The sequence below is a fragment of the Paralichthys olivaceus genome, chromosome 7, assembly GCF_024713975.1.
Source record: "Paralichthys olivaceus isolate ysfri-2021 chromosome 7, ASM2471397v2, whole genome shotgun sequence".
Taxonomy (NCBI): domain Eukaryota; kingdom Metazoa; phylum Chordata; class Actinopteri; order Pleuronectiformes; family Paralichthyidae; genus Paralichthys; species Paralichthys olivaceus.
In genome coordinates, this window is record NC_091099.1 from 13,512,174 (window position 1) to 13,537,705 (window position 25,532).

At 41.5% G+C, this 25,532-nt stretch overlaps 1 protein-coding gene across 3 annotated transcripts in view; it reads left to right on the top strand.

Annotated features, from left to right (window-relative positions):
* Window positions 1-25,532, top strand: part of scaper (S-phase cyclin A-associated protein in the ER) — a 58,081-nt gene that overhangs the window by 26,844 nt on the left and 5,705 nt on the right. For all 3 annotated transcript variants that reach the window (XM_069528735.1, XM_069528737.1, XM_069528736.1), the window contains 7 exons: window positions 4-130; window positions 7,223-7,338; window positions 14,549-14,672; window positions 16,097-16,323; window positions 17,960-18,115; window positions 20,257-20,491; window positions 21,879-22,028. In XM_069528735.1, the coding sequence (XP_069384836.1) occupies window positions 4-130; window positions 7,223-7,338; window positions 14,549-14,672; window positions 16,097-16,323; window positions 17,960-18,115; window positions 20,257-20,491; window positions 21,879-22,028 (1,135 nt within the window). The remainder of the gene's footprint in view (window positions 1-3; window positions 131-7,222; window positions 7,339-14,548; window positions 14,673-16,096; window positions 16,324-17,959; window positions 18,116-20,256; window positions 20,492-21,878; window positions 22,029-25,532) is intronic.

Sequence of the window (25,532 nt, forward strand, 5' to 3'; positions counted from 1 at the left end):
CAGGTTGCAGCGCCTTGTGAAAGACCTGCTGAAGCAGCTGCAGGGCCAAGACAGTGGCCAGTGGGCCAACAACAAAGTGTCTGCTCTCGACAGAACTCTTGGAGAGGTCTCTCGCATCTTAGAGAAACAGGTAAAGCAACAATTAGATCACAAAGACGGTGTGATTGAGTCTAGTTTTTATGAACCTATAACCATACTTCTCTTTAACATAGATTTCTATTACAATGGTTAGATTTTATCTCAAATCCCTTTGCATCATCAGCTAGTCTTAGGCTGTATACACACTACTACCTTTTTGTTTGGAAGTCTGCCGTACCCATCACTCCGGAGTTTTAGAGCCACTAAAATTGTTATGTTTGGAAATGCTGCTGGTCCCATTTTAGTTTGAAAACTGCATATTATTCTGGATGGGCAGAAATGGAGATGTTTGGAAACGATGATGTAAACACTCACAACCGCTTGCTGATTTTGTCTTTTTGGTCACGATGTAGCCTTCACTGATTCACAAGGCTCCTATCATGTGACCCTCTTCGGGAAGAAATCCACCGGCATTAGCCGTAGTTCCTCCTCCTTGTTGGCTCAATAAAATAATCCCTTCTCAAACTTTGGCCATTGTTGCTTCTTGTTTTAAGCTCTTTCACCAACTAACAACCAAACAATTCTTGTGCACACCAGCACACGCGTGTCTTCCTGTTTACAGTGGCACACACACGCCTAGTGATATGCATGTCTATGTGATATGCACTTTCAGACGAATTGGTATGGATGGGGATTTCAGCTCATATGGAGCCAAAGCGCTTGTGTGGACAGAGATTGTTTGTTTGGAAATGTCGTTTTCAAATAAACACATAGTTGGTGTGGATGTAGCCTCAGTTTCCTACTTTGTTGCTTTGCTGTTGACTCACCAGTTTGCAGCAGTGCACAGGCCATGCCAGCCCTTTGGCATGTCTCTCCAGTGAGAGTTGTGTTTGGCTGTGGCTCCCTCTGTCTCACCTTACTCTAAACCAATGTGCCTTTGGTTATGGCTAATGAAGACCAGATCAACTGTGTTTTCATTGTCCACATGGTACCAATAGGGGAGCTTCCTAGCACGAGAGCTTGTATTGTCTCGTGTCTATCTGGTTTGTGCGACTCAGATGTCACTAGTTTAGACAATGGTAAATTGGATTTCCAGTTGAAATGCACAATAATTGATTGAACAAAGGCTGCGAAAAGAAATTTTTTAGACATTATGCTTTTTTTTCTTACACTTCTTTGCAGCTGTATAAATATGAAATTATTGTCAGACATAATTGCAGACGCTTGTAACTATAGTTGATTTGAAACATCTGTCCCAAAGGTTGGGTTGCATTGTGTTTTCTACAGCAGAAGTCACATCAATTTGAAACTGGGGGAGGAATTAAAACACCTGCCACTGTGTTTATGATGAGGAGAATATACTGCCCACTTCCTGTAATGAGGCATAAATTTCCTGTCAAGTTGTGGTTGGAGCCATCATAATGTCCCACTGTGCATGCCTCTGGGTGTGAGGATGGCGAGATTATGGTGTCCCATCAGTGACTAGGGGGACGGCTGGAGAGGCTATTACCGAATTTCCCCAGAGAGGCAGAGGAAGAAGTGGCTGAGGTGGGTGGCACAGCATCCTGTAAGGAGAGAGGAGGAGGCCAGTGTGATTTGAGTAGCTCACAAGCTGTCACTACATGAGGGCTCCTCCCCTCAGCTCTGCATACTCCCAGTGGGAAGTCAGGGGTCAGCGGGCCAGGGAGGAGGATGAAGAGGAAGATCATGGTTTTGATGGGGTGCCTTGGGCTTTGTCTTTTACTTCAGTTTAAGAGCATGTTCTTAAACTATTTTGTCCTGTTCTTCTTTTCTGACTACTTGTATAAACAACCCCAAAGGCTGAGTGGGACACTGTGATTGGCTAATGAGGCAGTTGGTGGAACACCTCCCTCTCTAATCCCTGCACAAAGTCAAATAAATAGAGTCTCCGTCAGCATGGCTGTCTGGCCCCTGAGTCACTTCAAGTCAGGACCGTTTGGATTATTTGACCTAACAAGCATCTCTCATGTCATTGACTCACCTAAAGATTTGTTTTCCTCCTCCCTATCTGATTCAGTCTCCACTTTCTCTGCTAATTTCTTAGACAACACCCTACTGCACTGCTGTTTGGGTCCCAACCCCCCACCCCCATGTCTTCCCCTGCTTTCTAGGCTGCGTCTAGACTCTGACCTCAGTGTGTTTCTCCCTCTGTGGCCTCTAATGGTTTATTTTGTGTCAAACCAGATTTTTTTCTTTACTCTGGGTGATTGAGAAGAGCAATTTTTCTCAGTGTGTCGTACTTTTCGTTTTTTGCCACACACTTATGTGATTAACTTGTGTATTTATATATTGCCCAAAGTGTTTACCCCTGCTTTTGGTTAAAGTCCACTAAGAACAAGGGCAACTTGTATGACAGTTCAGTTTAACCTGGTGCTCTGAGAACTGAACACTGCAGACTGTCTTACAGACCGTATTACATTTGTGACCGGGGTGAATTTGACATGTAGTGTCAAGCATTATGAGTGGTCAGTAAGGCCTAAAAAGTACTGTGTAAATGCAGTCCATTTACCATTTAACATTTTCCTCTGCCAGCAGTTGGAGCCTGTTTGGGCCAGGCAGTGGCACTGCTGGGGAATGTATGTGGAGACAGGGGACAAGGCAGAGAAGCAGGATAACTGGGTTTCTTGCTTGGGCCTTAAGCAGACTGAAGCCCTCTTTTCACTGGTCAAAAAACCCACTAACATCTGGCTCTTATCTTCAATGGGATTGGATAAAATCTTCATTCACTCCTGGGTCAAATGACTTTGCAGTAGACAGGTTTTTATCGGCTCCGGCTCCAATTGGCACTGATGGAAACATGACACCTGGGTGAATGTTCAAATTTCTTTTCTTTCTTTATTTTGGCAGTACATACTGACGCTGTACTTTTTCTGTGCGACGCTATGATGTGCCTTTAACTTCGAGAGAGTTGGCACGTAAAAAAGATTTGACAGATACAACTTTGAATATGTTTATTATTAAGTTAATTTTTGAACAATTTTTTTAATATTATAAAAGTACATGTTAAACTATGTAATTCAAAATGTACAGTATTGCCATATTATTGGTTTCAGAGCTTTCAACTGTCAGTTTGGCGAGCATACAGGCTGGCCCAAAGAAATTAAGTATAAAATAAAATAAGACAATTGATAGAAATCATAACGTTATTACACTGCACAGAGATTTAAATAGATTAAAAAAACTGAAATATGTATTGTTTAATAATAATAATAATTGTTTTGGTTCTGACAAAATAGAAACAGCATTACAGCACAACAACCAACCAATGCCAGACACTATGCTATTCATATGTTTACATCGTACCATCTATCAAAGATGTACATCATTAAATGTCTCTATATAGCACTACTTAATTTTTAATTCCACACAAAAGGTAGGGTTTACAGTAAAAGGAAGGCAAAGGATAATTTAAACAGTGAGGATGAGGGGTGAGGTCTTTCTTATAAAATACGGCTACATTTGCACCTGAATATTTTGTGATACATAAATGGAAAATGAAAATCTGTTCATTCTCTGCTGTAATTTCTTCTTAAACACTGTTTTTCTTCACTTGGAGACCAATAAGAAGTGAAATGGTTCTATGATTCTTGGTGAATTAGTTTACAACTAGAGGCTGTCTGTGGTTTCTGTGGTAGGTTGAATTTTGCACCACACTGGTCTTTGATTAATCTTGGTTCATTATACAGAATAAACAGAAGTTAGCAGAATTATCCATTTCCATGTTCGGCCTGCACTCACACAGTGCACTAAATCATATGCTAGTATATCACGTAAACACACAAGTTTATACACAATGCTAAATGTTTACCCCAGCAGCCTTGTTGTGGTTTCCAGTTGACTCGGCCCACAGAGCTTTGTTTACCATTCTCTAGCTTTTCGGTAAGACTGTGCAATGATGAAACCCGTATGAGGAGAGCATGATCCGTCATACTCTGCCATTGTTGGGTTACAGTTGTGAATGAGTGAATTTGTGACTTGATGGTGCAGATCAAAGTTGAGGGCGGTCCTTAATGAACTCTGACAGTTGTTGTCCATCTGTTGGTGTGGCAGGACGAGCGAGGCTTGGCCCTCCTCTCTGCTTTAATTGAAGTGTCTAGTGGGAGGGGACTACAAAATGCAATCTGGCCAGTCTGCTGTTCTGCGGACACTGTCACAGGAATCACCAGCTGCTTCTGCCTTCCTATCAGCGTGGGTAACAATGGTCACCCTGGACAATAATTGAATAAGATTCCCCCTTTTGTATAATTCAGGAGCCATCCATCTCACTTGTGTTTTAATGCCCAGCCTTTGGTGCTTTCTTCCTTTCTTCCATTTGTTTGTTCTTTTGAGGGAAAATTAGTTGCAGCCCCTGCTGGGTTGTGACCACACACAGACAGAAACCCTTAAAGTCACACTCCGACATTTTGGGAAATATCATTGTTTGCAGTCTTACCCCAAGCCACATGAATTTCATCTGTCAATACAGACACACTTTAGGTCTGGAAGTAAGTCAGTTGACCACAGAAGATGCATGTGAGCATTAAATTGACTTTGACATGTAAAATTTGTGTAGTGACCCTTTATAGAATCAATGGCCGTGATAGTGTGCTAAATGCTATCACTACCATGCTAACACACTCACAATGACAATGTTAACGTCTAGCCAGTATATTCTGTCTTAGATTAGCATGTTAGCATGCTGACATTTGCTAATTTCAGCACACAGAGAAAAGCTGTATCAGGGGATTGCAAATGTTTCGATAGAGTCATCATCTGAGGAATATGAACATTTAAATTGCAACCAAGCATGCAACCAAGCATGCAACCAAGAATCTTTGCGACTATGACTATGCTCCATGCATCTAGCCCAACTCGTTTACCCTTGCAACCATTCTTTGAGCTAAGGTCGTCTCATTGCATAAGAAGGAAACTGATAACTCATCTTCTTTAGGTTAGTCTGCAAACAATTGTATTTCCTACTGTGCAGGAGTGTCTCTTTAAGAGCACTGGGTAGATGATCTTTATTGTAACTGTCTCTGGGGAATGCAGTTTATGAAGTTTGCTGCCATTATAGAAACAAAACATTGTTTTCATCCTGTTAAGTTTGTATGTAAATTTGGCTCACTGTGTATATATACTGTCACTGTAATTATATACAAACATGATTCCTGTTGCCCTGCATGGTTAGGTTTGTAGAAAGGGTATATCATCACCACATGCTTTTTTCCATTTGCTCACTGCACAAAGATCAACATTCACAAAGCGCCAAGCTGTTAACGTACAGAGCAAGACTTTAGTTTGAGTATTATATTTTCAGAGAAGCATGTGACCTCACTGTAATACTGCCATTTTTGTTTTCTGTGGTCCATTGCATGCATAGACCACCTAAAGATAGTATGTCAGGTAGTTTGAACTTAATCCTCTGAACCGGTATAGTTCAATCATCACAACAGATGAATCTGTCAGCAGAGCAGAAAGGCCCTGACTAGCCAAGCAACTCTCGCCTGCTTTTCTCAGGAGGAGGCCAGGACTGGGCAGGTCCCAGTTACCCCCTTTAATACCATTTGATAAGCTGCTATGAAAGAGCTGCCTTTTTTTCATTTAGCCTAGAAGCTTTTAGGTAGGTGTGTTGATGGGTGGGTTAAGAGAGGGGTTAAGCCAAGCTCACTGACTGAGACCCAATTGATTAGGCATGGACACTGCTGGCAATGTACAGAAAGGAAGTTATAAAGAGATTTTTATACAAACTCTGCTTCAACAGACATTTTTCATTATGTTGAAGGTAAAGTGTTAATGTTTTTGTTCCAAACCCCAAGTGTGTGTGTGTGTGTGTGTGTGTGTGTGTGTGTGTGTGTGTGTGTGTGTGTGTGTGTGTGTGTGTGTGTGTACCTCAGCGGCGGGCAGGAATGACAAGATGAAGAGCTTATCTGTAATTTGGTAAAGCGCTTCTCTCAATGTGTTCAGGCTTGTTGGCAACTTCCCATCTGTGGAACAAAAGCGCTGTGAAGTGGCTGGATTTTCGTGCTGTCACAGCAGAGAGGAGCCTGTAACCTCTTTCAGGTGGAGGAGTGACCACGGTGTAACACGGCTGTCTGCAGTTGCGCAAAGAAAACCCTCCATCAGCAGCTCCCCTCCAGCTCATTTTCCTCCCGGTCGACCCAGGCACAAACATGCCCGACAGTCAACGCTCACTGCCGGCTTTGTACTTGTTGATTTATAAGACTCTGTAGCAACAGCATCTGACCTGCTGCCAATTATTCTATCATCACAGGAGGGCAGGACCTAACTATTTACATGTGTTCATAAATCTAATGTGCCCGTATGATGTATTTTACCTCTCCTAAAGTAATTTATATATATTCTATTTTCTTTTGTATTTCAACTGAGAAAAAAACCCAACAAAAAATCCAGCAACGAGTGGAATAGTAAAAAATTCCTTTACTCATTGAGTTCAGAATATGACCATTATTACAAAGGTAGTCATTTTACCAGTATCTTTGACTGTGGGATTACTGTTGATTAGAAGTATACTTCTTTATCACATACGAGCTGCCCCAAAGTAAAAGTGTCAGAAATAAAAAATGATATGACTCAGTAAATATTGGCAAATCACCACTTTGAGATGTTCAAACAGACTAAAATCAGGCTGTAAAAATCTGTGTAAATGCTGACACAGCAGGTACTAATATAAGTAAGTTCAGAATCATTCTTATCTCAGAGGATCTAATGTATTTTCAATTCAGGTTTGTTTATAATAAGAATCTAGCATTTTTTTTCTATTCTATCCTATTTGAAATATCTTCTTAATTTTACAGCATATTTGTCTTTGTTCGACCGAGTGGCATTTTCTCAGTTTCACTTACTCTGTGGTCAATCCGTCGAGACCACCCTGGCGCTAACTGGAGCCTGCAGAGCATTTGCCTTCCCCTGAAACAAGACTGTTATGGGGCGGAGTTGGGTTGTGCAATTTTGAGATTAAACAGGAATACTTTAGGGATCACTTTGTTTCAGGTTTCAATCCCCGGGCCCCTGTAGGAGAGGGAGAGAGGTCCTCTCCCTGGTGAGGGCCATATAATCCCCCCCGTCCAGTCGGTGTCTCGTCGTCCTCTGACTGTACCTCTGCTTGTCTGTCTGTCCTCAACAGAACAATGCGGACCAGGTTGCTTTCCAAGTGGGCGGCGGCCTGTCGGCGCTGGAACAAATTCTGCATGTCATCACTGCTGCTTCCACACCCACTGCAGTTCCTCGTATTCCTCTCAAGTGAGTACCGTCGCCAAACTGAAACATGATCATATTCATTTTATATAGTGATACATGTGATCTTAAATGTTTTTTATTGTTTAGTTCACAGCTCAACACAAAAAATCAGTTGCTATGCCCTTAAATTTATTATCCTGACATTTGATCAAGTTTACAATTTAATCCAGTAGGGTGAGCCGTCTCTTAAACTTATGATTTGGAGAATTAGATTTTTGGGAACACTGACCACTTGATGTTTTAATTGTTGTGTCCTGCTGATTTTAGCCATGGGTAAGTGTGATCTATTTGAGTCAGTTCAAATCTAATTTTACATTGTCAGCAGTGGAACAGGACATTTTTCTGCCATGACAAAAACTCTCTGAGCGGGACCTGCGTGATGACCCCACTGTAGATAAACATTGTCTTGGGCAGGGTTTTTAGTGCTTTACCCCGAGTGCTTTAATGCTTTTATTTGTATCTCTGCTCTGAGCATGTTTAAATTTTTTAGATCAGCTAAAGGTTTATGGGGTAATAAATAAATTATACTGGTTAAGATAGAAATAAATAAAACATTTTGGATTAAACACAGGATTAAAAAATGCATTGTCACAAAGATGGAAATGTGCTGTTGTCATAGTTCATAAAAAGTCCACTGGAAAGTGACCAAACCTAACCTAATATCTGTAATAAGCCTTCCTTAAAATCTCAGTTTTTGTTCATGAATATCAGCCACAGTGTTGGAAGAATAAAAATAACTAACAATTTGAATTGTTTTAAGCCACAGAAACACTCTTGATCAGTGCAGTCTCATCTGGACTCAGCTGTATATTCACAAGGTCGTAAACAGCTGTTGCACTCACTGACTGTTTCCTTTCTATAACCTCACTGACAACACGTGGCTTTATTCCCAATTTAATATTGTTTATACAATTGCACAAAGTAAGTCACTGTTTATAGTTGCTTCATCTCAATAAATACCTTCAAAATGCATCAATAGAGTAACAGTGCTGCACGTCTGGAAATGGAGAACATTTCCGTAATCAATTTGTGTTCATTTTTTTTCTCTGAAAACACAAAAAGCATGTGTCCCATCGATCATTTATAGTGCCGAGTATTTTTGAGTTGTGGGCTCGACGTTTGCATGGCCTGCCAGTAGATAACCTTAAAGAGGCTGCTACTACTCACTAGTGGGACTCTGTAATGGACTTGAATGGCCTTGCTCTCCCATTCATTAGCATTTTCTGGTCTGTGAATCTCTGCTAATGGACAAATGCTTCTTATATTTATAAGGCTTTTAAAGGGCATCACATGTATATTGATTTTTCAAAAAGACATGGAAGAAATGTTAATACTTCAAATGGTGAGAGTCTTCTTGCTAAGCGTTTGTTTGCCGAGTTCGTTGGTGCATCGGTGCATGACGTTGTTAGCTCAAGTGCAGAATTCCCTCCTTGGCTTTTAAGACATCTTCTTAGCTGTGGTGATGTGATGAAACACGAGGGGAAGATTAGGCTGATGTGTTTTAAATCCTTCTCAACACTTTTCCAAGCCAACTCTGGAGTCGTTTATGAATAATTATAAAAGAATGGTCTTGACGTAGCTCATAAGTAAACTTTTCACAAGGCTGAACAAGTTCCTCTGCAGAGGAGTTTTACACAAGCATGAGATTAGCACAATGACGCAGACACACAACAGTATATCCACGGACTAACAGGTTATTTTAGCTTGTTTACAATTGAGCTGGATACTTTAAATCAGGTTTGCATTTCACTTTCATACTGCTAGACCTTCGGGGGCTTTGCCAACTGAGAAATGAACTGCAGATAAGCCTCTGATCAACATAGCAGCCCAGACCCATGCTGTCACTCATCCTGAGAATATATATACTGTGTGCTGTATGTTCTGTAGTGCGGACTGAAACAGCTTGTCCAGCAGCTTGTAGAACGTACCTCCATAAGTTAATCTCATTCACTTTTTCTATTTTGGAAACCATATAAAATGCAAGAGAGGTCGCACTTAAACCTTTCAATTCAATTGTATTTGTATAGCGTCAATTCATAATATACATTATCTCAAGACACTTCACATTGAAGCTTGTGATGAAGCTCAGTCGGGTCAGAGGAGTCGGTGGCTGGTGACGAAATGCAACACAAGGACGCAGCCCAGCTTTCAACTTATCACTATCCGTCATCTTGATGGCTGTGTGGCCTAATGGGCTGCTCTACAGACGCTAGCCCCAGAGTGCGCTGCATTATCTGTTTACAGTGATGCTGCTGTATTGATCTCCTCCTCCTACCAGATGAGCAGAGTGATTTACAAAAAAAAGGCAACTGAGTAGATGCTCCTGCCGTATCTCTCCCCAGGGAGGCTGATTCCATCTTGTTACCATTATATTAATGAGCTAATTCCTACACCAGGCTCTGCTAATGTCCTGGTGTAACCCTGTGGTCACTGGAATGTCTAGATTAGCGTTTATGCTGCCACTCTCATTCACTTTAGCAGCAGCGATGAAATCTCACAATGCACAATAACACCTCAAATATAAGCATGTAGTTTTTTAAACTTAAATTTACTTCAAATTTCTATTTTCAATTTATTTTATGCTCAATAAATATTCTAAATCAAATCTGCTTAAAATATTTCTCAAGTCACTACTAGTTTTTATTATTTTTTTATAAATCCATTAATTGAAACATGTCATTTTATTTCATTTGACTTAAATATGAAATAACAATTGTAGCGTATAGCCTACTGTGTGTTCAAAACCTTATTATACCTATTACATTTACCAGCAGCATCAGTACCAATAGTATGCTGCTTATAATCCTTATTATGTAGTTGAAACAGTTCTGGCTCAAACTCTTCTAACTAGTGAGGACAATAAAATAAAGGGTACATCTGTTCAACCTACAACCGTTTAGTTGTAGGTTGAACAGATGTCAGGATTTTATTTGTCCTGTGTCCTCTGTTTTCCAATAGGGGTCAGTGGAGAGAAGAGAGGAACAAAGACTGTTACAGCTTTCAAATGGTCTTAGCACAAGTCTCTTGCATGGTCGCAGCTTTTATAGAGACCAGACGTATTTATATTTGAGTTGCAAAAAATCTAATTTATAATTTAATGTTTTTTGCATCCGTTGACAAATTTTACTGGTTTAAAAGGGCAGAGCTGAAGAAGGTAACTTATTGTTACCTTCATGTGTTAACCCAATTTGTATTTCCACCTCAGTCTCACATGACCTGGTGTATCCTGTGAACTCAGATATGTCAGTGGTTTTATTTCAGGATGTTTTCAACCATTTGAAGGTGTGTGTTTCTGTGTGTTTCTGTGTGTGTCCGTGTGTCTGTCTGTGTGTGTGTGTGTGTGCATGCACTCATGCTCCTGTGCATGATGGTGTGTGACGGCTCATCAGATTTCCCCCCCACCTCATACCTGGCCACTGTGGCACGACAGCCAGTAGAGTAGATGTCTTGGAAGCACTCAGGGTATCGGAGAGATCAACGGTAGAATCAAATTAAATGTCATTTAGATAGCAGTGAATGAAGGGATTGTTTGACAGAACAAGGAAATGGATTTGCTCTTCACCTTTTATTTTGGCTTAGGATACTTTTTCTTCCCCTGGACACAAATTTACCCTGTTTAGGAGGCAGGGACTCAACCTGATCTGGAAGTTGGTCTGATTTCTGCAGCGTCGTTCCAGTCAGGCTTGACTGTGCACATAGGAAACGCACAGAGAGGGCGAGAAATGTGAGCCTCGGGTGGAGGAGCACCGATCTAGGGCCTGATAACTTGAGGCAGTGACAAAAAGCATAAAGAGTCTTTTACATGTGTGTCCTGTTGTCAGCTCAAAGGAGAGTTGGCTATTTACTATAATAAATGACTTTATGTTTAGGGATGGTCAAAATCCATAATCCCTCTATCTCTCTGTGAGGTAAACATTGTTTATGTTTGCTACTTGTTATTTATATCTCAAGCAGTGAAACTTTCATGTTTGTCAGTCTTAATATTTTGGTGTTACAAGCTTTAATGTAGAGGTGTGTTGCACCCCCCTCCGAAAAAAGCCTCAACCTTATCGTGTGTTAGCCTGTTGGCCACCCAGGCAGAGACCCAGAGGGCTGAAGGGTGGCGAGACGGGATCAGGTGTGCTCCATCTCTCTGCCTCTTGGGCTCAATTCTCTTTGGATTTGAATGGCTTTACAAGTAAAATGGTATTCCCTGGCTGTGTGAGGTTAAGCTGTGTAGTGGAGGTGCGCAGATTACATCGCTCATTATTTGCCTCTCACTTTCTTTCTCAATTTCACTTGTTTTTTTTTAAATTGGCGTCAGCGCCCACTGGTAAGTCCACCAGCTAAAACTCATGACAATAGTTTAATGCTTCTATGTTCAAAGCAGCCAGGTTCCTAAAGTGACAGTGCAGCAGGTGGGTGGAGATAGATGGCGACTGTGGTCATTTTGGGAAAATGTGAAGCACTATCTGTGTAATATAATAAGAAGAACCCTATAATGGTGTAGGTGGAAGAATGCTGCCTGTTTGGATAGAGGGGGCACGTCAGTCCCTGCAACATTTTTGTGCAACCTGAGACAGGCTGGCATGGCACTTCACTAAATTGTTCCGCAAAATCTTTGACTGGAGCTGTCATTGAGGGGTATTGAGACAGAGAGATTCCCAGAGAGGGTGGACTATCAGGTGTCATGCTCATCAGGCTCAATTAGGTGGGAGGAAACCAAAGACAGATCACTGTGACGGTTCATTGTGTGAGCCGGTGTCAGGGCATAACTCAAACATGTCTTTTTACAGGCTCCTCATTTGTTCAGAGATGACCAAAGACAGGCCTGATTAGCTGCGTTACAAAGCAATTGCATGCCCATTACATGAGCAGTTGACTGAGTTGATTTGGGAAGCCACAGGGCCACATCTGTCCTGCCAAATTATTTAATTAAAGTATGATAGTCAGGTTTGTGGAGAATAGATTTCAATAAACACATTTACAGTGCCTTAGTTTTACTATCATTAAATACATGGAAAAGATATATGCATGCATATATTCATTACACTTTGGGGTTTAAATTTAAAATACCAGAAAGAAAATAAGGAAACAATTATAAACATCCAAATTATAGGAGAAAAACATGAGTAAAGATATATTCAAGTTGTGGTATATTGTAGCCTGAAGGGAAACAGACTATATTCGGAAAGTTTAACAAGGGTCAAAATATTCCAACATAGTCACAAACTGTTGTAAAATAACTTTCACACAAATGACAACTTTGACAAAGTTGGTGTTTATTTTGAAGATAGCATAACTTTGCCAAAAGATATGACAATGGATTAAGAACAAATCCTTATGATTTTTCCTTTGCTTTTTTCTTTGTGAGCATGTGTGTGATAGGATTAAACAAAAATATGCTACTAGCTAATTATGTTTATTGATGATGAGTAGGTGCAGTTTTCAAGATTTAAAATCTTAAATCAATCTCGTGATCATGTTATTTTTATGTTCATCGCTCAGCTGTTGACTTTTGATTCTGTGTGTCCTCTTAACCACGTATTTTTACATTGTAATGTACCTATTCTTTCAAACAAACTGTGAACTTTGAACTTTACGATGAAGTCAAAGGTTTTGCATGACCTGCAGATCCCCTCAACTAAAACTCCTCTAAACCCTTATAAGAAGTTCAGACTTCTTCATTTCTTTTCTGATGCAACGATTTAATATCCCGTTACACACAGTTAAGGATTTGCATGGCAGAATTCCAGGAATCTGTGGTGACACTATTGCCACTGAGAATTTATTTTTATTTTTTATTTATTCATGCGTGAGACGTTTGGCTGGAATAATGCACCAGATCTTAGTTGTCACAGGTGTAATCAACAGGGACATGATCTTAAACACTACAATGGTGACTTAAGGCACCTAAACTAACTCTTGTCCTCTGCAGGAATGTACATTGCAGCTGCCACAGTTAGAATTTCATAAGCTGCTTGAAGCATGTAATTATACAATAGTATTTGAGAGCGGGTATTTGAGTTGTCGTGTTAGTATTTGCATAGAAGCTGATCCTTGTCTCATGTTTGCTGGGGAATCACACAAAGTTTAGTTTGGTTGGGTTCTCATGTTACCTCACCTCTTCAGTGCACTTAACCATTATGGTTACACTTTTTATACCATCTTTATGCTTTAATAGAATTACTGTCAATATAGCTGGCATACAATGAGAAGCAAAAAAGCTAATTTCATGATATATATTTTTTCTAAAGTGCTGTTTCTTTTTTCACATTGACGGAAGTAAGATTTGATGTCAGATTTGGACACTTTCCCATTGGACTAAATGTAGTGCTTCTCACATTAACACCACATTCCATGTCTGACAGCTTTACACTGCAATGTCAATAATGATACGCCAAAACGACTGATCCGCCCACGAGCAAACGCAAAGCAAAGACTGGAGGAAGTTATTGACAGACTCGGGTCCGCCTCAGGCTAATCTATTTTCCTTTACCATGCCAGCATGGTTTGACGGAAAACGCACAGCAGATGTGAAGGTTTCGGTAGATATCAAAATGTTTACCAGTTGAAATAAACATGGCCTACTTTAGGCACTGGAGAGGCGGATTCCATTCTTCCAACGAGCAGATAGGACACGCCATTCCGCCAATGGCTAAAATATACAGTTGTCAAAAAATATTAACTGATGAAACGGGGGTGAGGGGGAGTAGCAGTCACAGCAGAACGACTGGTCAGTTATCTGAAGCATTAATCTTCTCTGGGGCTTGTTTGAGAGCAGACATAATACAGAGGCTCGCTGTGGCTGCTGCCTGGCGGCTATGACAAGCTGCTGAGAGGAACAGTTTTATCTCTATAGCGGAAATGCTGCACCATGTCAGCCAAGATGGGGCTGAGATTGTGTGCAGCTTCTCTGAAGGTGTCTCTAGTGAGGGGAGTCTCCGCATAAGTAGCTGATATGAGTGTTTTTATTCCCCCGAACGATTTACTTTCTCATGCTGTCGGTGAGATACTCTTTTGACTCGTAAAGACAAACTGCACCCTTAAGGAACCACAAATACAGAAGAGTGTGTTTGGTTTCCTGATGACTGCAGATAGTCCTGTCAGTGCCCAGGGCTACACATTTACATCGCACTTGTAGTGTTCCTGTAATGAATTGCTAGCGGGGAGTATCAACATGACTCGAGGTGTTTTGAAACATGTGAATGATGATTTGTCATCTTTCTGTTAGATCTCTCTGTGCTGCTGTAAATACCTACTACCTGGCATGTTCCCGTTGCCCCACCAACTGCTCCTATGTGCTGTTCAGCAACAAGATAGCACTTCTCATGGACCTGCTTCTTCATCAGCTCACAGTAAGTCTGTGCACCTCAACACATCAACAAGACCTAATTTGCCATTACAAACAAAATACTTTTGCTGTGAGTCTTTTTTTTTTTGCGGTTTGTGTCAATGGCACTATTATGCCTTGTCTTTTTCACTGATATTTATTCCTGTTGCATTGTTAATGAAAGACAGAGCAAGATACAAACTAGCTACTAAAACAGCATTGCTCAAGCCCTCAACCATTGCGTCCCGACTGAGGGAATGTGAGAGCACAGTCGGGCAGGCAGGCTGCACTGTGGCGACATGTCAGCCCATATCCTTCAGCACTCTGTAAGGAGGACTGTAAACATCAGCCCACTCCAAACATCTGAAGGTGGCGGCTCGCTGGGGCCGCCTGCACTCACAACACAGACGGGACAAGGCACAGGCACAGGGCTGTGGTACATGCATGAACTCTGCTGGGGCTTCCTTCTCCAGGGCCGAGTTCCAATCCAAAGCAGTCATATTTCCTTAGGGCGCACAGGGAGAGGTTAGCCCCGTATGTTTCAGTTTATATAAAACATATCCCAGCAGCTGCTCTGCTGACTGACATATCCAACAGCACTGCAGGAGACAAACTAACTGTTCTCCATGTGTGCAATTGAGATTAAGAATTGGACTCAACAAACCCATGCTCCTGCACACCCCTCTTTGATGAGCTGTGATTTTAAATTACAACCATTAACTTCTACATGTGCTTGTCTGTGTTCTGGTATGCGTGTGCATGAGCAGTAGGGTAAAGCAGTGGGGGTAGTGCTGCCTCATGACCATGTCCACTTTTAATTAGATTTGTGGAGAATGTCGGTGGATTTACCTATGCTGTCAGCGTTCACCCCAACCATTAGACCAAATGAGAAGGTTTTACTTACACTGCTGCAGCACTATATTTTAAACACAGCCCTCTGCTTGTGTATTTCACGATGTTTGTCTTGAAATGTGAATAAGGTCTAATTCTTTGGTAGCATATTTATTTAAGCCTTCTTCTTGTCAAGATGTAGCTTGTTCTTTACTTGTTTTCATCTTTTTTTCCTGTGTTTGTGTACTATCTACCATTATTGTAGTCATTGCGATGACGATTCCACTAATTTGTGGCCTGAAGCATTTAAATAATGAATAGAAAATTGTATAAGAAGAATTTAAGAAAAGCCCTTTTATAAACAAAAACATTTGGCTCTGTGTTAATTAAATATGTATGCTGAAAGTTGCAATTTCTCGGTTTTGGTTTATCTCTCTGCACTTATTTTTTGATATTTTGTCTAATGGTATTTTGGACGTTGTCAGATTTCTTCAGCAGCTTGTCAGGGATTCTCAAAGAAGCAGTCACCCTAGTGATACAAATAACAGGTTAATTAATTGCATAAAAGGTAGGTAGTCTATGTTGTTCTTAGTTCTGATTTTTATTTTTTTCGTCCAGCTCTATGTCCCAGATGAGGACAAATCCATTTTTGGACGTAGTGTGAACAAACAGGTCTTTGAGGGTTTGACGACAGGCCTGCTACAGACCATTGCTACCATCCTTGGCTCCCTGTGGCCACATCTCTCCGAGTCTGGACAAGGCGAAAACGCATGGATTTCCTCCCCAGATGCCAAAGTCAAGTCTGCCACAGAGTCCTTCAACACTCGCTCACAAGACCTCATCAGGTATTTTTTCCTTCCAGTGCTCCTCTCCCACTGCTTCTCCCCCTCCTATATGGCACCTTTCTTTCTCATCTCACAACCTTTTTACCTCCTTTAGCACATCCCTCCTCTACTCCTCTTCACCGAGTTGAGAGTTGGTCAACCTCTGATTTCCTCAACAGCCCGCCTAATGTAAAGAATAGGCTGACAAAATGTTAGATCCCTTGGACGTGGTCCAACTGGTGTCTTGTTAGAATGGGAGTTGTGTGAGAATGACGGGGTATGCTGGCATCCTTCCAGATTGTACTTTTTCCACACATTTAGTGCCACATTTCAAGTTCAGTTCTGGAGTTGGGGGGGGTACAAAGTAGCATAAACAAAGAGCACTTCCAAAGCTTTGAAAGGTCCCCTTGAACCTGGTGTTTGAGCTCGCCATGTGGATCTGAGCTGTACGAGTCGGTGCTGTGTTGCAGAAATGTGGCCTGTGAGGAAAGGCAGGCCCAGCCTGATGGAGCTCTTGTGGAAGAGTGCAGTCTTTCCACCATCCCTCCCACAAGCCATGATTCATCCAGACGGAGCAGCTGCACAGGCCCACCACTCTCATCCACTGACCCAGTCGTAACCCTGGAGACAGGGGAGGGCCTGAGAAAAATGGTATCGTCAGGCTGGTAATCCCAAGTACGGGCTCAAGATTTACCTCAACTGCCTTGTATAATGTATCTGCTAGTGAAGAAGGACAAAAGATCAAAACATTTTCAGCTTTTGCAACACCCTCCCATTATACCATCCCATATATCACACAGAAAGGAGTTCACCATTTCCTCTCCTCTCAGTTTCCCAGTTTGGCTTTCAGTGCTTTTAGTCCCACATCCTTGTCATGAATGTTTTCTATCCATGCTCAAAATGATGATGCAAAATGGGGTACGTTCGACCACCAAGCTGGTTGTCAACAAGCGAGCAGGCATTTAACAGGGAAGTCTGTGTGAAGACAGATCCTTTCAACCAGAGTAAAGCTGTAGAAGAGGATCAAGTCAAAACAATGGGAGTCGGTTCAAGTGTCAGATGACCTGGAGTAGCGGTTTGAAAACGGTCATAATCACCTGTTTTTAGAGAATGAGGACTCTGAGTGACAGTTCTAACAAAAAAAGGTATGTGAAAGAAGCATAGAGTCGAGACAGTCATAAGATGAGGAACAGTGACCACATCAGCCCTGATCGGCACCCGTAGCACCCACTAGATTTTTTTCATAGGCTGTTTGTGAGCCCGGAGGTGCAGGCCACACCTGAGCTGCGAGAAGACGGGCCCAGGTCAGCAGACTGTCAAGGGCCTAGAGCTGGTCTGGCACAGGGGCCAAAACAGCCCTCTAATGACACTATTAGCAGTGATTTGTGACTGAAAGAGTACAGGGAACATGATCATGAGACCTGTCATTGCCAAAGACAAATTGGAGATATCACAGTAATAGCAGGGGGTGTAGGGCTGAGGTGAGGTATCTGCTTTCAGCTGCGGTGCTGTGGAAGTAGGCACAGTAAAGGTCTTTGTTTGCCTCTGTGAGATGAGATTTTTACAAGGAACGTCACCTGTGGTAAATATGTATATAACTTTTTTGGGCAAAATTTTGTATTAACCACTGCATGTTTCTGTCATGTGTTTCTTACAGCTACGTAGTAAACATGGGTCTGATTGACAAGTTGTACGGGTGCTTCCTGTCGATCCAGGGTCCTGTCGACGAGCACCCCAAGATGTCTGCTTTCCTCCAGCAAGCCTCGGCTCTGCTGCACAGCATGTGTAAGCTGCGTTTTGTCGTAACCGCACGGTGAGCACATCTCTTATAATATACACCTTTTTAAATATCTATGATCTCTTGATCGTCCTCTGACAACACACACACATAGAAACCTCTCTCTCTTTGCATCCAATAACAGAGCCTCGGTCACTATCAGTTCTTAAATGTCACAAGGATCCATAAAGACGGGCTCACGGTTACTCAAACAAAGACTCTGGTTCCTCTGCAATCAGCCAGCAGGTCGTTTCCTCCAGCCAGGCTAAGCTGTCGTTACTGCACATAGAGATAGGTATCTACTTGACCCAGCGCTCTGTCACTCACCATAAACCTTAGCCTGCAGCAGGGGGGAAGCCCACCCATGTGCGCTATGGTGACCTCCACTAAGAGAGGTTCAGTGGCGCCGCTGACAGAGGCTAAGCACACAGACACGCCGAGGGACATCAACACCACAATTCCTCACCTAAAAGGAAAATAAATATTGACTATGGTAGCAGGCCCAGATATGCTTTTATGTCACGCATTACAATAAAAACCTTATATGCATTTAATTCTTACACTAAATCTAGGTAGCCATTGAGCCATAAAAACCTTGGTTCTTAACACCACATCACTCCAACACCTCGTCATTTGATTTTTTCAGTTTCACCCACGACTCTGCTGAACCTTACCAGCTGCAAGGTGCTTCAGTAGCAATGACCAGCTGCTTCTCACCAGCGTGATGGAAGACGGCTACGGCAGGACTGTGTTTGTCACTGAATATCTGTGAGAGAACACTGATCACGCAGGTTTAATGACACCATGGTCAACGCCGCAGCCAACGAGCTGTGTTCTGCCAATGCGCCTGCAGAATATTTTGACCATACCAGTTGCTCTGTCAGGGGATTATAATGGCATTCAGAGGCTGTGTTCTTGTCTAGCAGCATATTTCACGCAGAGCCTGTTGGCTAACATCAAGTATCGGCATGCACTGCAGCCTCCATCCAGAGGTCACACACCCTCCATTCTAAAGGGCTGCAAATCATAGCTGGTGCTGCTGTGGTAATCTTAATTTATCTGTTCATACTAGCGTACCGTTTTCACTAGTCTTCTGCATTGTGACCTTAAAGACCTGTTATTATTATTGAATTGATTACATTTTATCTGGCATTTTATTTTTTATTTTTCTGAGGTCAAAAAATGCATCAATGCTGAACGTGTTTTCACATCATTTTGTGTTTGGTTTATTTTCAAATTTGATCTTTCATCTAAATGTCCATATTTTGGAGCCCATAGCATGAAAAAGGAACATTCCAAATAAAAAAAAACTAATACCATAAAAATGTTTAAACGTCCTGACTTGATGCCAGACAGGTTGGTTTGATTTTACTTATTAAATTTAGCCTTTTCTTGCTCATACCTCCCCTTTTCAAACCAGCTTTATCCTTGGCTTTGTTGTTAAATGTGAGCCACAAAGAAAGGATGATGTTACCAATCCTTTTAACCAGCAGGGTCGCATCTTGTTGGAGCCAAACAAACACCTTGAATCCTCTCAGGCGGGCTTTGATTCAATGTCCCGAGGCTCTCAGCACCTTGTCAGGCAGCTCAACACAATCTGCCAGCTTTGAGTCGGTGCCATGAACTTCACATCATGACTTTGCTATGTTTACTGTAGCGGTGGAGAGGGAGCGGAAGAGACTATCTTTAAGGTTCCACTCTTCATCTGCAACCAAACTTGCTGGCGGTGGCTTTCACCAGTTCAGTCAGAACATAGTGGAACATTTTGGAGAATCCTTGCATGCAAAGAAGACCACGGTTATTTCATGAGTAAAAGAGAAGCATATGAAGAGCATAAGATGAACTTAAGAGCAGCTGTGGTCCAACAACGTCAATATGCTACAGATTTTAAACTTTGTGCTCTTCCACCCACAGCAGTAAGTTAAGTCAGGGAATGCCGCAGCGCTAACAGGGTAGTATCTCTTATCTAGAGGGAAAGTTATCGCTTAGCTCTTGTCTGGTGAATAAATCTATGAGCTGCTGAGCTTCAGACTGTGACGTCACTACGAAAGAACAGTCTGATTTTCATTTTATTTTTTTACTGCTTGACAACAGCATAGGGGCACAAAGATATTTGTTAATGTTATTTTCCTCTTTTTTTTGCTTGCCATTCATTCCCCACCTCTCTTGCTTTCCAGAGCTCCCAGTATTTTTGACAATAAACGTCAGGACCCCACAGGACTGACGGCCTTGTTGCAGTCGACAGACCTGGTGGGAGTGGTGCACACGCTGTATTGTATCCTTCTGCACAGCTTCTCACCAGAGTCTGCTTCTCAGAGTCAGGAGCCCTACGGCCCCGGGGTCATCCAGGTGGCTTTGCAAGGCATCCGCTTCCTCAACAGTTTTGCCCTGCTTGACCTATCTGCCTTCCAGGTATTCATCATAAACCCCAAAATATCATCTATTTACACTTGTCTAAAATGGAAAAAAAATCATTAGCTCCAGCAGAGTTTGGAAATTAGTGTAGAACTTTTTTAAATTCTTTATCTGATCTTTGTTTTAACATGTTTTCTGAATTCCCATTGCCAGAACATAGAAAGAAAAGCTGTTAGCTTGCTATTTAAGAGACGAGTGTCATATCACAAATTGGAAGACTATTTAAATCATTCAATAAATAAATCAGTATACATGATCAAATTGTTGCTAGTTCCTTTTGTTAGGAGCCATTAGAAGAGGAGTTACTCTCCTCAGGACAAAGCTGACCTGTGGACATAAACACAGGTGCCCCTTGACCTCAGGTCAGCTGTTGGAGTTGAATAGATCCTGATGGGTCAGCCGTTAGGACGAAGCGCGGGTGATTAGCACCGTACGCTGGGGCTGTACATTACCCAACCCCGAGGAGGAGAGGGCAACAGCTTCACAGTGCTAAGTCACCGCGTGGACGGAAAGGCACGGGAGCAAGCGTTAATTATTTTAATGTCTTGCAGTAATTACTTTGAAGCGGGTTCCTCTCGCTGACCTGACACACTCTGGCAACTCAAAACAGCTGGAAATGAAAGGGTTTCCCTGCTGGAGTTTTATGAACATTTTAAATAATGTTTCTTTTTTTGGCCACGAGTTGTAATCACCTTGTGTTTCACATTACCTCACAGCACAGACTTAATACTTATTGTAGCGGGTGGATGATTGGAATTCAGGCCGTAAATTCACTCTTCTGCCACATCAGGGAATTTTAAAAGGGTCCTTTGCAGTATAGACAAGTTGTTTTGCTGTGGTTGTATGCAACAAATCTGTGATCCTTAACAAAGGGAAGAATTGCATTTTTTTTTCTGCTACTTGATTTTCAAACTGACATGATTTTTAAATCTAAATTTCTGCATTTATCGTTAAATAACATTTAGCTTTTTGTTTAGTTTGACTGCTTACATGGTCCATGGAATTTACTACACTGCCTGTGTGTGGATTTTGTTGCTTACACATAATGCACAGCCTCTCAGGTGCTGTGTTTATGGATGTAACAATGCTAACACACCCAAACTTCCAGTGCAGTTGTGATGATCTTATGGTGCTCTGTCACCCTGACGTGTTTAATAAATACTGTCTGTGAGCCGCCTTCAGCATCTCATCTCTGAGCGGAATTTGGGTGTTTTATGGTGGGACTGCTTACACTGTTACACCATGTATTTTCCCACCAGCTAAACATATAACCTTTTTATTACTATGTGTAATTAATGCATGGAGCTGTTAGCAATCACAATGTGTGATTAATGGTTATTTTACTGTGGAACATGCTAACTTGCTTTTGTTTGTGACTTGCCAGTCTGTTCTCGGAGCTGAGGGCTTGTCTCTGGCTTTCCGGCACATTGTCAGCTCCTTGCTCTGGTACTGCTCCCAGCATTCCTCTGAAGAGCTGCTGCATGAAGTCATCACCTGTGTGGGATACTTCACCGTCAACCATCCTGACAACCAGGTAAAGCAGCTTTAACCTTCGTGCTGACTGCACAAAAATTATTATGCAATTTATTTTGCAATTCTAAGCACACATGTGTGTGTGTGTGTGTGTGTGTGTGTGCGTGTGTATATGTGTGTGTATATATATATATATATATATATATAGATTTAGGTATTTGTTTAAATAGTGATTTAGAATTATTTTTTTTTTATCAGTTTTATTTGTTATTAATTGGTATACATTTTTTAATTAAACAATATGTAAATTGCCAGAAGTTATGATAACCTCCAATCCATCTTATTACCAAAAGAGCAATTTTGATTTGTCTAGGTTTGTAAAGCCAACAGAAAAAGGTTAAAAGGTGCTCAGAAATTATAAAGCCAGAAATTGATAATTTATGAATAATAAATGATTAATCACAACATTGCTAACGCCAAATTTTACTTGAAAATTAATTTAGTGCAGCAAATTCCAACATTTGTTAAAATAAGTTGTCTACTTAATTTTTCTATATCTCTATTTGATGTTAACAAATGGCTTGCAGACCAAAAATTTAATATTTTCAATTTATTATCATTTAAGTTAAAAGCATCTGAGGCTGGACTCAGACAATATTTAGGATATTTGTTTAAAAAAATCTGAAATATTGATCAGTTATTTGAGTAAAGCTAATCACTTAAATATATTTGTTTTAGCTCTGTTAAAAACGGTTCATAATCACTGTTGTATAACGTTGTGTCAAACTACTAATCTGCTAATTGTTGCTCCACGAGTTGTATTTAATGTTTTCCAAAAGCTCTCTGTTGTATTAACAGGGGTAGTATCACCTTACTTTTGTTATGCTCATGTATTATTTGTCAGAAAACCGCTGTAGTTCGGTTATCGTAACAAAAAGCACCTGTTTAAAGATCCTGTGTTTGGTCCGTGTGTCGTCTTTTGTCCCACAGAGTGACACATTGTTCCCTCCCGCTAAAGCAGGGGCTGCGTGCTCTCCCCAGTGTTACAACTACTTAGGGGGCTCTATTGAAATGAGCAGGATGTGATGGAGCAGACCTGGCTGCTGTGTAATTGGCTGTCATGCATGGCCCGTCTACCGGGCCTCTGATTAGCCATGCTACAGTTGGCTGGGCTTTGATTGTGTTAAACCTGACCCACACACACAGCAGCCACAGCTTCATTCTCAAACCTCTGATATGTCATGTAAGTGTGCAGAGTCGCAGCCAGACCCTATCGCAACAATTTATGGGCTGATTACTTATTCTAATTTTCCAGATTTTTTTACTTTCAATTAAAGCTTCCTCATCCCCTCTATGGCACTAATGCTCCCCTCTCTGCTCCTATCCAATTTAATTATTATGATGTACAGAATTAGCATTTGTTGGTCATTGTAGATCAAATTTGCATATTTTATTGAATAATTAAATGAGGACCAACGATTAAATAAAGTGGATGACAGATGATTTGTCTTTGAACAACCACAGCAGCAGTAAAAACTGAAGCCACGATTGACTAAAAAACGTTTGCCTTTTGCTAATTTGATGCAAAATCTGTCTCTCCTCCACAACCTGGGTTCTGCCAAGAAGAATATTTAGAGAAAAGCTTAACTTGCTTTTGGGTTTAAAAATCTAATTTAGAAGAAGAAAAAAAATCACATTGGAGTATAGATTGTCAGGAAACAAGATCCCACACAACCTCCACGCAAAGTTGATCTTTGCCAGTGGTCCAGTTCCTGGAACGCGTCCATTCAGCTCTGCACCAAGATGGACGGCGTTAAGGAGAATATTTAGAGCAGCTTGAGCTTTTCTCAAGCTAATGTAAGCATTGGCAGAACACAAAAGCAGCCCGACCCGAGGCTTGTGCGGCTGATTCACTGTCGGCACTTCAGCTTTTGTTTTTATAACATATATATACACACACACACACACACACACATATACATTCTCATACGTATATGAGAAGCATGAAAAATGGCTTCTCATAAAAAGTCGAACTTTGAAGCTGCACCATACGTTGTGATGTATTCCCTTTGCTCTGAACGCATTAATAATTCACCTTATGACACAAAAAGCTATTGGGAGAGTGACATATGTAGGCTTGTGTTCATCAACTGTCTGTGGTCGTGAAGGCCACTGAGCCATGTAGCCATATGTTTCATTGTCTGTTGAGTGCGTCAGTAGTGACATCTTCACAGACACACACACACACACACACACAAAAACAACTGAACAAATAAAACGTACTTTATAACTTGACATGTTACTGTGCTGCCTTTTTCCGTGAAGAGCTATGTCCCAGTAATCTCCTTGTCTTTTAGATCCACTGATTCATTTGTGATTCATCCTCAGCGATGATCGGCTGAATCTTTGAACTGACGGAACTGTAATTTCAAACTGTTGACACGTTAACCCGCCTGATTTCCACTTGCCTTTCAAAGAGACACAAGCAATTTCAAGAGTGTGGAAATCTTAAGAAAACTACAGCTCTTCCTTGTGTACATGGAAAACGGCCACACACAAACCAGCCAAGTGAGCTACACACAAAACACACACATATACACTTAGAAACTGGTGTAATTTCAGGTAGTGTATTGACCCTTTTTCATGTGCTGGCTCCTGATATGAGCTCTGTGATTCAATTTTATAAATAGTTTTCTTTAGAGCATCTCATGAGCTATGTATTGTCTCTGGGCTGAACATCCCACACACATCTCCAGAGCCCAGCCTTATCTGTGGGGGTCATTCCTCTTCTTCCTCTTCTCTACGAGGGCGTTTCCTCTGCCCTGCAGGCTCTTGCCGAGCTTTGGGCCTGTAATTCCTGTTAACCCGATGTTGAAACGCTCCCTTCAGCAGTCCATTACTGCCAAGACAACCAAGCTGCTCACTGCCTGCAGGGTAAGTGCAGCTCGTGCAGACCATAGGGAGCCAGCGTTGGGGAATGCACACTCTGTATCACCCAGCAGAGTAAACAGAGGCAGAGAGATGCAGACAGACGCACTCGGCGAAGACTGGCAGGAGAGGGCCTGATTGTTAGCTCGGTAGATGATTTACACTCTGCTTCAAGGGTGAACGCAGGTCCAACGCACTCAAATTGAAGCCGAGGAAACTTTTAGCCGTTCATCGCTTTTCAGTGAGCAGTTTCCATTTGTCTGCGCTGTTGTCAGGTTACTTTCAGTGTTATCTGCGGTACGATCTGGGATGGAATGACAGTGTCAGCTCACAGAGATAAATAAAGAGTTATTAAGTTTTATTGTGTAAACAGCAGGTTTTATTAGGTTGTAAGACAACCAACAGTTACCTTTTTAAAAGTCAAGTTGGAGTGTCGATGTCAATGTCTGCTTCGCGAGCATCCAGTTGTCCAAAGGCAATTTACACATGTCTCAATGAGCAGTTGTAAATGTCGTAAAGAAGCACTAAACAGTCGTTTGACCAACTTTGCTTTGTGGTGTCTGCTGAGCTGTTTCTCTTATCAGTGAAGCAGCTCCACTGTGATGGATCTGGTTTATGTTGTGGATGGATGGAGTGT